The sequence below is a fragment of the Palaemon carinicauda genome, chromosome 8, assembly GCF_036898095.1.
Source record: "Palaemon carinicauda isolate YSFRI2023 chromosome 8, ASM3689809v2, whole genome shotgun sequence".
In the NCBI taxonomy this organism is placed as follows: Eukaryota; Metazoa; Arthropoda; class Malacostraca; order Decapoda; family Palaemonidae; genus Palaemon; species Palaemon carinicauda.
In genome coordinates this window covers 38,766,714-38,780,983 of record NC_090732.1, presented here as the reverse complement: position 1 = coordinate 38,780,983, position 14,270 = coordinate 38,766,714, and the positions used below count along the sequence as shown (strand labels likewise).

The window sequence follows — 14,270 nt, the reverse complement described above, 5'->3', positions numbered from 1 at the left end:
TTAGTAATTATATCACGTTATAGATTTTCCTCTATATATTTTATATCTCTCCGCCTTTATTAGGCCTCTTCGATTAACTTTCCATTTATTATAAACATATAAAAATAATTTTAATGTTTTGTTTATATAGACCTTTCCTGAGATTAGGCAGTCCTAACTTGGAAACCGAAGTTAATCAACGCTGAGCCCTTTATATCGTAATTAGCTTTTAAAGAGCTAAGGATTTAAAACGTTTTAAATGTAATATTTTATGAAAGAATTTCTTTGATAGTCTTCGTACTGTTTTCAAAGATGAACTAACGTTTAGTTTATTTATGCTACGCAGTTGTTGACGTTCAGGACGTTCAACATGCGCTCTATCGTTACGATAGAGAGAGAGTGTATCACGGTTTCACTTTGCAGTAAGAGTAAATCGATTCTGACGTTTTGTTCATTCTTTCTTAGCTTAAATGTTTTAAATTATATTTTAAAGGAACTTTTTATTTGAAAAACCTTTCAGTTTTTTCCTTTAGTCAAATAACATGTTTTTTTGACGAAATATAATTGGGCTCTTCTCTTAGGTGCGAAATCAAGAGAGAAAGAGAGAGAGAGATAGAGACGGAGGGAGAGAGAGGAGAGAAAACGTTCCGTTCAAGCGGGTAACGTTGTTCTCGAGTTACTCTCGTCCCTAGTCGCTGTACGGGGAGGAAGGATAAAACGTTTTAGTTTTTTATTCTCGTCCCCAGGCTATGTGCGGTGAGAGATTGAAAACGTAGTTATATGAACTAGTGTTTAGTCTCTTTCCCAGCCACTGATTTTTTTATCTTAAAATATGTTTTCTGTTTTTTGCTGGTATTAATGAGCTTGCATTATACGACTGATTTCGCAATTACTACCGTTTAATGAAGGGTAGAATTGCGTGTTTCAGGTAGAAATCAGTAAAAGTTTCGATTTCAGTGAAATAAGTGCAAAACAGAAAATCGAAGTGATAAAGTGATGTGCGCAAAGTGTTACAGTGTTGCGTCCGAGGGTTCGTCTGTTCGTGCCTGTCGTTCACCTAGTCCGGGACCTCTTACATGCTCCCAAGCCCAGGGGAGAAGTAATGTCAAACGACTTATGGGTTCGAGAGGCCTTGACCAACGAACAGACGTTTTCCCTCTATGGTATCGGGTGTATCTTACCAAGATCTCCCCTACCATAAGACGAGAGAGACGTTGTTTCTCCTCGTCATCCGAAGGCTTTTCGCATAAGAAACCTGTCACAAGGTTTCGAAGCTCTTAAGCGAAAGTCAGTCCTTTCAGGACAGGTCCAGCGTCCTGGTTACAACCATTAGGACAGCTCTGACCCTATGCAGTCATCGGATAACTGCTCGCCGCCTAACAAAAGCGTAACACAGACTCCGAGAGTCTTTTTTTGTAGGCAAAGTGTTGCGGTCACAGACGTTACCCTCGTCTCTTACCACAACCATTTCCGTTGATCCTTAATGGGTTGTATGGCAAGACATGCAGTATATGCTTGCCTCCCTTATGGAAGACTATTCTGCCGATTAGTCCGTTGAGTCTAGCCGTTTATCTCATCGATATCCTGGCTTTCAGCCAACCTAACGTTCCTTTGTGCTTACTGTTGACGTTGGCGTAGCTTAGTCACGTCAGTCAGGTTGTTTAGAACCACACTCGATGCGGTCTCGTGTGGTTTTTCAGCCGCATTTGGACGTTAGGCCACTTGCTGATGCTCCTGTTGACGTTCAAGACGTTCACTAACAATCGGAGTTGACTTGTTTTGACGCTGTGCGTCAACCTCCGCATTCTAGAGTTGTTTTGACTGCTCAGTCTAGGCAGTCAAAGCAGTCTCGAGTGGACGCTGTGCGTCCTCACGCTCCTGTTGTGGTTGACAGTTCAGTTGTTGACAGTTCACAGACTGTCAAGCAGTTACATGACGTTGCGTTCTGGTCCGCTACTAATGCACCAGTGAGTGTGGACTCTGCTTGTAAAGCATTGCCACCACGGTAGGTCTCTCCCTTGCTTGAGACTCAGCTTTTATCGGACAAGGTTCCTGTAGATGAGGAAGTTGCTGTTCCCCCTCCTACTGATATTCCCTTGAGGACTGCTTAGCCTCCTATGGACTTTAATTAAATCATGATGATTTTTTTAAGGATCTTTGTCCGGATCTTTTTGTAACTGCTGCTCCTCGTTCGCCTAGCTACTTCGAAGCCGTTGTTTTTAAGCTAGTGCTCTCTCGCTCTCCTAGAGAGCTTTACGTTGGATAGGCGACTGGTTTTTCACCAGGAGGAGTTTGGGGGATACAGCCTTTGCTTTCCCTTCTTTTAAACTGGTTTATAGAGCGAGAGTCTGATATGACACGAGAGAAGTTCTCGGCTTGGGAGTTCATGCCTCTGCCCAGATAGACTTCTCAATTCTCGTAGACTCTCCCTGGCGCCTGGCCAGGAGACGCTCCAAGTTGTTTACAGGTCAACTTCACAGCTGTTTTCGAGCCTTTGAAGTTTTGCTGTACAATTATGTCACGCAAAACAAGGCTTTCAGGGATGGTAAACGGTACCGCCTCAGTCGCTAACCCCGTCTGTTGCCACACCTGCTCCCGTAGACCCTAAATGGGCTTTGCTGCAAGACATGCAGTCCAACCTTGCGTCCTTGATAGAGGACTTTAATGCGGAGAAGGTTGCTACCGAACCTTCTGGCCAACAACCTTCCAACCGGTCGGTTGTGCGCCCTGTTGACGCTGAGGTAACCTACTCGCGTCTGCCAGTTGAGGTGGTTCCTCCACCGATGCGACCCAGTGTGGGTTGCCAGCCGCACGTTGACGTTAAGCGACGCTCGGAGGTGGTTGTTGACGTTCAGGACGTTCAACAACCAGCAGAGGTGACTTGTTTTGACGCAGTGCGTCAACCTCAGCAACCCGGTAGGGTGGTGACTGCACAACCCAGACGGTCTAGACAGTCTAGGGTTGACACTGTGCTTCCTCGCGCACCCATGGTTGTTGACAGTTCACAGACTGTGCAGCAGTTCCATGATATTGCGTCCGGCTCCGTCACGCATCCACCAGTGCGACCGGACTCAGCGAGCCAGACGTTGCCCACTCCGTTGCCGTTTCCTCATCAGTTTTCGGATGAGGAACCCTCTGATGAGGACGTTGCTGAACAACAAGACGATCAGCCCCCAGAATAGATCAAGCCCTGCTATCCATCCAGAAGATGCTGAAGAAGGAACGCTGCTCAGTCAGGCTGTGGATGAGTCTGGTAGGGACGCTGTCATCCGTGGAACAATTTGTGTCACTAGGAAGACTACACCTCCGTCCTCTTCAATACCATCTAGCTTTTCACTGGAAAAAGGACAAGACGCTAGAAGCGGTCTCGATCCCGGTTTCCGAAAAGATAAAGTCTTGTCTGACTTGGTGAAAGGACAATATCAACCTAAGAGAGGGTCTTCCCCTGGCTGTTCAGACTCCCAACCACGTTCTCTTCTCGGACGCATCGGACGTGGGCTGGGGCGCGACACTAGACGGTCGGGAATGCTCAGGACTGTGGAACTCGAGTCAGAGGAGCATGCATATCAACTGCAAGGAGCTGTTGGCAGTACATCTGGCCTTGAAAAGCTTCAAGTCTCTCCTTCGAGGCAAAGTGGTGGAAGTTAACTCGGACATCACCACGGCCTTGGCGTACATCTCCAAACAAGGAGGTACCCACTCACTGACGTTGTACGAGATCACAAGGGACCTGCTCATCTGGTCAAAAGGTCAAGACATCTCCCTAGTAACGAGGTTCATCCAAGGCGACTTGAACGTCATAGCAGATTGTCTCAGTCGGAAAGGGCAAGTAATTCCAACCGAATGGACCCTCCACAAGGATGTGTGCAAGAGACTTTGGGCCACTTGGGGTAAAACCATCCATAGATCTCTTTGCAACCTCGCTGACCAAGAGGCTTCCAATCTATTGCTCTCCAGTCCCGGACCCAGCAGCAATACATATAGATGCTTTCCTCCTAGATTGGTCACATCTGGATCTCTACGCATTCCCACCGTTCAAGATTGTCAACAAGGTACTGCAGAAGTTCGCCTCTCACGAAGGGACAAGGTTGACGTTAGTTGCTTCCCTCTGGCCCGCGAGAGAATGGTTCACCGAGATACTTCGATGGTTAGTAGACGTTCCCAGTAGTCTTCCTCTAAGGGTAGACCTTCTACGTCAGCCACACGTAAAGAAGGTACTCCAAAGCCTCCACGCTCTTCGTCTGACTGCCTTCAGTCTATCGAAAGACTCTCGAGAGCTAGAGGCTTTTCGAAGGAAGCAGCCAGTGCGATTGCTAGAGCAAGGAGAGCTTCTTCCATTAGAGTCTACCAATCGAAGTGGGAAGTCTTCCGAGACTGGTGCAAGTCAGTTTCTGTATCCTCGACCAGTACTTCTGTAGCTCAAATAGCTGTTTTTCTCTTATACCTGAGAAAAGGACGATCCCTTTCAGCTCCCACTATCAAGGGCTACAGAAGCATGTTGGCATCGGTCTTCCGGCATAGAGGCTTAGATCTTTCCAAACATAAAGATCTGCAAGACCTCCTTAAGTCTTTTGAGACCACCAAGGAGCGTCGTTTGGCTACCCCTGGATGGAATTTAGACGTGGTACTAAGATTCTTCATATCAGACAGGTTGGAGCCGTTACAATCAGCCTCCCTGAAAGATCTCACTCTTAAGACTCTTTTCCTGGTATGCTTAGCCTCGGCTAAAAGAGTCAGTGAGATTCATGCCTTCAGCAAGAACATAGGATTTTCGTCAGAAAAAGCCACTTGTTCGCTACAACTTGGTTTTCTAGCCAAAAATGAGCTGCCTTCTCGGCCTTGGGCTAAATCTTTCGATATCCCCAGCTTATCGGAGATCGTAGGCAATGAACTAGAAAGAGTCTTATGCCCTGTTAGAGCTCTTAAGTTCTATTTAAAGCGTACTAAACCTTTACAAGGCTAATCTGAAGCTTTATGGTGTTCAGTTAAGAAACCATCCTTGCCTTTGTCAAAGAATGCTTGGTCAGACTTTATCAGAGTGTTAATACGAGAAGCTCATTCACATCTGAGTGAGGAAGACCGATCTTTGCTTAAGGTGAAGACGCACGAAGTTAGAGCTGTAACAACTTCCGTGGCCTTTAAGCAAAATATATCTCTGCAAAGTATAATGGACGCAACCTATTGGAGAAGCAAGTCAGTGTTCGCGTCATTTTACTTGAAAGATGTCCAGTCTCTTTACAAGAACTGCTACACACTGGGACCATTCGTAGCAGCGAGTGCAGTAGTGGGTGAGGGCTCAACCACTACAATTCCCTAATTCCATACCCTTTTAATCTTTCTCTGGAAATGTTTTTATTGTTGTTTTTTGGGTTGTCCGGAAGGCTAAGAAGCCTTTCGCATCCTGGTTGATTTGGCGGGTGGTCAAAGTCATTTCTTGAGAGCGCCTAGATTAGGGGTTTTGATGAGGTCCTGTTGTATGGGTTGCAACCCTTGATACTTCAGCTCCTAGGGGTCGCTCAGCATCCTAAGAGGATCGCGAGGCTCCGTAAGGAAGACGTACTTAAAAAGGCAGAGTAATTGTTCAAGTTGACTTCCTTACCAGGTACCTATTTATTTTGTTTTTGTTATTTTGATAACTTCTAAAATGAAATAAAAACTCTTAGCTCATAATAATGTAAACATATATTGCTGGTCTCTACCCACCCCCCTGGGTGTGAATCAGCTATTATAATCACCGGCTAAGTTAAATATTGAAAAATGTTATTTTGATAATAAAATAAATTTTTGAATATACTTACCCGGTGATTATAAATTAAAGGACCCTCCCTTCCTCCCCAATAGAGACGCAGTGGAACGAGGAGAAAATTGAGTCTTTGTTTACATTGAGTACTGGGTATCTGGACGACAGATGGCGCTGTTGGGCACACCCGCAACCTGTGTAGCGATCGCTGGCGAGTTTTACCTTAGAGTTTTCTGTCGAGCAACAGAGTTGCAGCTATTATAATCACCGGGTAAGTATATTCAAAAATTTATTTTATTATCAAAATAACATATTTAAGGATTACTTCCAGGAAAGCTGCTCAGAAATTTTCAGTACTTTGACACCTATTTTCAGGTTTTAAACAGCAACACCTGATCTAAGTCATGATTACAAGTTATCTTTGAAAGTTGCAATAAGTCTCACTAAGCAGGCATCTCTCTCTCTCTCTCTCTCTCTCTCTCTCTCTCTCTCTCTCTCTCTCTCTCTCTCTCTCTCTCTCTCTCTCTCAGATATATTTACTAGTTTTTTTCTCAATGTCTTATTTGATTGGTTTATTTTTTCTCAACTCATTAGGCCTTGTAGCGACCTCATGACACGTTTATTTTATTCTCAATTCATTAGACCTTGTAGTTACCTTATGATGAGTATGTTGTTTTGAGGTTCATTATCCTGACCATTGCAAATTGACTTTCTGGTAAGCATGTAGATTTGAAGGGCAGCTTCCATTACACACTACAAAGATGTTTTGTCTCACTGCTGTCTATTCTAATGGGGCTCTAGTGTGACTTCTGGCTCCATGCTCCTTTTAGAACTTTGGGTTCTTTATATCACTCTTTCTTGAGAGCTCCCTTATTCTCTTAATGTTCCTTTAACCTGAGCGCCCTCATCTTCATGTCCTATCTAGATTGCTACTCAGGCTATGCCAAAGAAAAGTTGTTGTGTAACAGGAAATTTTTGAAAGTAAAATGTTTACAATTCAAACTCAGGACTTTAACCAAAGTGCCAACCTTACAACCACACAGGCAAATCAGACTCCTTGAAGAACCATTCATTTAACCCTCAAGACCTGATAAAACTTGTGTGCATGAACTAATGAACTAAACTACCACAGCTAGCTCATCTTTTTTGTTTCTACAGTGGAATGAGGTGTCTGGGATTTCGATCAATATGCACAATAGACCAAATTATTGTACAATGCATTTGAATGAGAAAAAAAATGGTTTGGGATAATTAGATTTTTCTCTCAATTCTTTTAGTTCTCTATACAGTATATGTTGAAATTTTCACATAGATAGCAACTTGGGAAAGTTGTTCCCCCAGTTTGAATCTAAATTTCTCTCTCTATCTATTTCTTCTTCTCAATATCACTTTGACATTCTCCTAATTTTATAAATGTATGTACTGTATATATGCATATATATATTTTCTTTATTTTTATTTATTCATTTATTATTTTTATTTTTTCTTGAATGGGGTGGATATTTCCACATTTGTTACCACTGCCTCCTTAGAAGAATGGGAGAAGGGATCACGGTTTGAAGGTATTTGCATTCAAAGCTATATGTGAGAGTATTGGATGATCTCTGTCATTCTAAAGATGGTTTGGACCTTTTTATTTCGGCGGAAATATTTTCAAGAGTTGGGTCATAGGAATCTGCTGGGATCCAATCCTTGAGGTAGGACTGTCGGCTTCTGGCCGAAAACCCATCATTACTGATATGAGGAGGATGATTCCATATTTTCTTGGTCTCAGTTCTAACAGGCGGGTTCAGCTTACACCTGTGCCCCTATATCTGTTTTGGTACTATCCCACAGGTAGGGTAAGGAGTGAACCATCTGGTAAGTATACTTTCGTTGCGATAGTGTTTTAGCAAACACGAGGGCCAATATTATATCATTTGTGGAAAAATGAAGATGTGGGCCTACTTCATACAGGGGAGCCCACACTTTCGTGTTCAGACAGGGACCCTGTCATGCTTTGACCTTTCAATTGCAAGCTCCAACTGCCCTCTTGATTTTGAATGGAGAATTTTAGATGATTGTCCTACTAGTGATCATGCTCTAATTATTATAAATACAAACAATCGTCGTCGGCGCCCACTCGTGTCCGAGTATTGGGTTTTGTTGTTAGCCATCAGCCTCCTATCAGAAGAAGGGTGGAGGAAACGGCAGAATGCCAGTAGCTGGGTATATTGTTTTGGGTGGTCGTGGCTTTACAACGGCCACGCACACACACTTGGCCCACATCGTTTTCACCGCGGCTCAAGACATATGAGACAGGCGGCTTCTCCGATGTTGGTTGCATCGGGCTGCCGGGTTCTTGTTATGTCAAGGCCCGCCTTGTTGCCTACCCGACAGGCATTGCCCTCTTCCGCCGGCGCTGGGAAGCTCCGCCGTTGGGGTCTTGTTTGGTTTGATTTTGGAGTTTTCCTTCTCCTAGCCTTTGCTTATCTTAAATAAAGGAGAAGGCCTATAGGGGTCCAGTCTTGGTCTGGTCTCTCCGAACTGGCCTTAGCGGTATGGTTGAGCCTGCCAGGGTGGATAAACTACCCCACCGCCATTGCCCAGCCCATCATTGAGACACTCAAGCCCCTCTACTGCAGCAAAGTGCTGGACCATCAGAGGGGTACAATACAAACAATAATCCACCGTTATAGAGATCACCACGATGGAACCTTGACAAAGCAGACTGGTATAGATTTTGGGAGCTAATTGAAATTGAAGGGAATGCAGAACAGTTTAAGTGTGTAGATGACGCCATAGACTTACTGAATGGAACTCTACATACAGCAGGAGTCATTTCAATTCCCAAAACCACAAGTTTATTTAAACAGCAACCAATCCCTTGGTGCTTATTGGAACTAATGGTCCAGCGCAGAGCCACAAGAAGATCATTAACTTGACTGCGCAGACACTGAACTGAGGAGAATTTCATTATATACAAGAAATGCAGAGTACAGTTCTGTGCAATAAAAGAAGTTAGGCACCAATCTCGGATATCATTTGCTTCCTCTGTCAATATTAGAACACAACCGTCTTCTCTATGGAGGAAAGAGAAAAAGATAGCTGGCAAATTAACTCCCAACCCACCTCCTGTTTCGAGGGTAAATGGTCAGTATGTGACTGGAGCTACTGAGGTTAGCAATGCTTTAGCTGAACATTTCTCTACTGTTGGTTAGGTTTGGTTATGTGCAAATGTGAAACGGCTCCTGGTTATCACTATAGAAGCCTTGAAGAGCGGGAACTGTTAAATTTTACAACAGAAAAGGAGGAACCTTACAATGCTCTTTTTACCAAAAGGGACTTTGATTTTGCAATTGCTGCATGCAATGATACAGCCCTTGAACCTGATGGAATTCCATATGTAATGATTAAACATGTACCTGTTAAAACCAAGTTATTTATTTTAAGCATTATTAACAGAATATGGCATAATCATAGTTATCCAAATGTTTGGGAACTAGCTATTATGTTAGCATTTTTAAAACCAGGTAAGGATAAGTTTTTATCAGCAAACTGTCGACCAATTGCAATGACATCTTGTTTGTAAGATCAGGGAAAAGATGGTCAATGCAAGACTGGTGTGGTACCTGGAGAAGGAAGGTATTTTATCTCCTATCCAGTGTGGATTTAGAAAAATGCACTCAACGACTGATGTGTTGGTAAGACTTGAGTCCTCTAATTGTGAAGCCTTTGCTTCCAAACAGCCCCATGTAACTTTTTTTTTTTTATTATTTCAAAAAGGCATATGATACTGCATGGAGATATGGTATACATAAAACCATTCATAATATGGGATTGAGAGGAGAGCTACCATTGGTTATTCAAGCATTTGTTTCACATAGATTTTTTCAAGTTAAAGTAGGTGAAACTCTGTCAGAAAGGAAATATCAGAAAGAAAGAGTTCCCTAGGGTAGTGTGCTAATTGTATCCCTATTTACATTAGCCATTAATGGAATATCCTCTGTTATTCCCCAAGATTTTCTCTCAATGCTCTTTGTAGATGATCTCCATATTATTTGCTGGAACTAGAATGTCGATGGTTGAGAGAAAAGTACAACTCTCAATTGACAAAATTATTCAATGGGCTGATATGAATGGATTCAAGTTTTTGACAAACAAAACTGTTTTTGTCCATTTCTGTCATATTTGGGGAGTACATCCAGACCAAGATATATACATCTAAGGTCAACGGATCCCTTATGTAAGTAAAGCTAGATTTTTAGGATTGATATTTGATTGTAGGTTTACATGGGTTCCCCACTTGAAAGCCTTAAAAGTAAAATGTCTTGAGGCTTTGAATCTTTTCAAATTTTTCTTCCATACATTATGGGGGTCAGACCACAAAACTTTGAAAATTATACAAGGCCTTATTTTTTTCCAAAATTAGTTGTGTGTGTGAAGTATACTCCTCGGCCACCCCAAGTCGAAGAAAGATATCAGGTTCTATACACCATGCTGGTATCAGATTGTCCACAGGAGCATTTAGAACTTCTATCCCAAGTCTCCTTGTTGACGCTGGAGAATTTCCTATAGACCATTACCAAAACTCTTTTATTGTTCAGTACTGGTTTAGGTTGCAAAGACTTCATAATTCTTTAGCCTGTCAGACTGCAAACCTTGTAAGGCATTGTAGCTATATTGAATTGCACCTAAAATTTCCTCAACCTGATGGTTTTCTGGTAAAGCAATTAATAAAGAGTTTTGATATAGCAAGAAATAGAGTTTTTCCATTTAGGGTATCACCAACCCCTCCATGGAAAGTACCAGATATATCTTTTTGTAAATATTTTGTTAGTATAAAAAAGAACATGTCTGACTTAGAATCCAGGTCTCTTTTTAGGAACATGTTAAGGAACATAGGGAATCAACTTTCATATATACTGATGGCTCCAAATCTGATGCTGGTGTTGGATTTGGAGTATATAGTAATACTTTTAATTGTAGAGGTGCACTTCCTCTAGTGGCTTCCATATTTACTGCCGAACTATATGGCATACTAACTGCTATTGAGGAAATAATGTTAGAAGAGCAGGACAATTTTACCATCCTTAGTGATGCAAAAATTGTCCTACAAGCTTTAGAAGTTTTTGATTCCAATAACCTTATAGTTTTAAAGATTTTAGAGTGACTTTATTATTGGACTGAGAGGTACAACAGGTTGATTTTGCGGGATTCCGGTACACGTAGAATTGACTGGACATAAGGCAGATTTACTGGCAAAGAATGCTGCAGCTGAGTTGCTACCAAGAAGTTATCCCATTCTTTGTGATGATTTTTCACCTAGCATCAACAATTCTAATTACTGTATAATAATTGGCAACAGTATTGGGATAGTGTAGTTGATAGATGACAGAAATAACAAATGTTATATCTCATTGGAGATATAACATGATGCCCCAAAAGTGGGAAACTACTCCTTGTCGTCTCCACAATGGTAACACTCGGTTGACACAAAGTTTCTGCTAACTGGCCAACACCAGCCATATTGCAATGACTGTTTGGTACCCTTGACAGTGAGGCATTTGTTGACTGAATACCCCACTTATAACACCTTAAAAAATAGATATCTGTTTGAAACTCGAGGTGAGGATGACAGGTTCATCCTTGCCAAGACTCTTGGATATGATGTATGTATCGTTCCATGCTAGCGGCATTTTGAGATTTATTTCAGAAGCAGGTCTTATGAAAACTATTTAACTTTTATAAGGACATCTTTACTTTTATTGTTTTAAATTACAATGACCTTAGATGTCAGGATGTCAGAAAACTCAGTCAATCAATCACTTGAACAGTGTGGCTTGCAATGTACTGCCAGTGACACTCAATGTGCTTTCCAATGATATTTCTGGCCTTATTGCATAAAAATGGATAAAAATAAGCTATTTCAATATTTCATTGCATGAATTTGAGAGAAAGTATCTTCTTATACTTGCCATATTTTTCAACTCAAACATGAAAAAGGATTTTCATATTACAATGGCATAGCCTCTTCTTGTGTGAGCTACATATAGACAACTAAATCTCCTGTGGAGTGAGTACAGTTAGCTCTCAATTGTTCCTCTTTAGCAAGGCATTTGCAAAACTAATTTGTTTCTTGTGAAATATTAGATTTTTAGAAACTTTCATGTTCAGTAGAAGTACTGAGATGAAAAAAAAAAATGTGAAATCGTAGCTTCATAGTTTCTTTGTTACTTTTCAGGATGATGATGATGCTGGTTTTGAGAAATGCTATGAACAGTGCCTTCGATGCAGCAATGGTTTTTTGGATTCTTTTAAGTAATCTTGAAATACAATAAATGTAGGAAACTAAAGGTTTTAGGAAGTGCAATGTTATGCTCAGAAAGCATTTGTTAGTGATTGAGTAATTGAAGTTCAGTATTATAGGCTATCTATTGTTGAATTTGTATTCTGTTTTATATATCTTTAGTAACAAGTTTACATTCCATGGCAGCAGCATTTGAAATATGGTATAAATAAATTTCAGCTTTTGGTGATTATCATTGGAAATTTTCATTTCATATCTTCCTGTGTAAATATCATGAAAATTCTTAATAGATTGTGCTTAATCTATATTTTTAATGTCCTTGAGGAATTACTACCATTCTTTGGCCGAGAAACTATTTATGACACCTCCCATTATTGGAGCCATCATGCAGTTTCACTGAATTGGAATTGATGAATTTTTCCTTGAATCAACCTAGATGATGATCCTGGGAATTGGGTGCCCCAGGGATGGCCCGTGTCCTTGAGACACCTACTGTATATACGCTCCAATGACTGAGGACGGATTTTCGGTATCAATTGCACCCTCGAAAGTGTGCACAGGTGTCAGTCAGAAGTACTGATCTGTGATTGTCTGTCTCCAAGGTCCAGTGCCCTATTACTCAGCCTATTGGCCCCAGGACAGAAGTAACCATGTAATCGGAGACAGGGTTGCCCGGGAAGGCCATTAGCAGTTGGGAACAGATCACCGGACCTAACACGGCAGACATGAAAGGAGCTTTTGTTGTACTCTTCTTCATTCTTCTGCTAGATAGAATGGAAGGCTGGACCACGGTCACGTGCTTCACATGGAAAAGATCCCTCTCTCCCACCCCTTCTCGTAGTACGGGCTTGTGCACAAAGAATTCTCTAAATGTTGCCATCTTCTCAACTTGCTCTACTGAAGTATCGGGAGTTGAGGGAGGAGCAGGAGTCTAATATCCTGGCAGAAGGAGAGATGGAGACTGTCAAAGCTCCTTCATCAACCAAAGGGCAACAAGTGTTTGGAGATGTAACTCTTGGCTGCCCCCTGGTTACTGAATAGCCAGGGAACCTGATTTACAGTGCCATGGGTAGGGACATGACACAGGGTTATGGCCCCAGCCAAGTACATTGGTCCTAGAGGCTAACACAAGGAGCTGTACTCCAGTACCTTCCAGCTACGTCCCTGGATGGTCAAAAACACGTAGCTAACACCAGACCACCCTGTCTACGAAGTTATGGCTCTGTTGCCTGAGATTCGGGGCTTAGACAAAGTGTCACAGCTCTGGCCCCATGCATTGTGCGAGGACACCTAAGTAGTCCGGGGGCCCAAAGCACCCCCCCTCCCAAGTTACGGATCTGTGGTCTAAGGCTCAGGGCTCAGACAAAATGTCACAGCTCTGGCCCCATGCATTTTGCTAACACGGGGGCTAAAAGACATGTCCCGCCAGGACACCAAAGTACTGTAATTGGGGGTGACTGAAGCCCCGATCCCGGTGTGGGGTGAGGTATGAAACCGTGACATGTGCAACGCCCATCCAGGGGTGGGAGGCCCCAAAACACAAGGCTTACACAGACAACCTGGGATGCAACAGAGAGGTGGTGTCACACCTTGGCCTGTGCATCAGTTGTCTATCCCATCTCTGAGGCGTGAAACCATGACACTGGGTCATGTCTTGGACCTCTGCATCGACCGTTTATGCCAAAGCACCAGGCCAACGCAAGAAAACCTGGCCACCTGGGGAAGTGGGAAACTAGAGCACTGGCCCCAGGGCTCAAGGTCATGGCCCCTAGTTCCGTGCCTCAGACCCAGTGGGAGCTGAAACACTGGGACATCTCATGATCCGCTTGGTTACCATGAAAGTTTGGTACCCAAGCCCTGTCCCTGGTGCTACCGAGGCTCAAGCCTGTCCCTGGTGCTACCGAGGCTCAAAGCTGTGACACAGGGTCACAATTTCAGCCCTTTGCAACAGGTCTTGGGGGCTGCAACACCTATTCCGCTTAGCACTGAGGTCATGGTCCCAGCCCTGTGCCTCAGCCCTGTTGGTCCTAAACAAAAAACTGTATCACCAATCTCACTGCTGCTGAGGTAACCGAGCCCCAGTGTGGCAGAGGCTTAAGGCTGTGTCAGGGTCACAACCCTGGTCCCTTGCATCGGCTCGAGGGTCCTAAACATCGAACCTTAATAATAGTCCTGATTGGTTACCCTGGTAGCCAGGGATCCGAGCTTGGCCTCGATCATTGGTCCTGGTGGACCAAAACTCAGGACCATGGCTCCCTCTGC

General features: G+C 43.0%; 1 protein-coding gene across 1 annotated transcript in view; it reads left to right on the top strand.

Annotated features, from left to right (window-relative positions):
* Positions 1-12,243, top strand: part of LOC137645181 (low molecular weight phosphotyrosine protein phosphatase-like) — a 46,810-nt gene extending 34,567 nt beyond the window's left edge. Inside the window, exon 4 of the mRNA XM_068378005.1 lies at positions 11,943-12,243. Coding sequence (XP_068234106.1) covers positions 11,943-12,023 — 81 coding nt within the window. The 3' untranslated portion in view covers positions 12,024-12,243. The remainder of the gene's footprint in view (positions 1-11,942) is intronic.
* Positions 12,244-14,270: the final 2,027 nt, after the last annotated feature.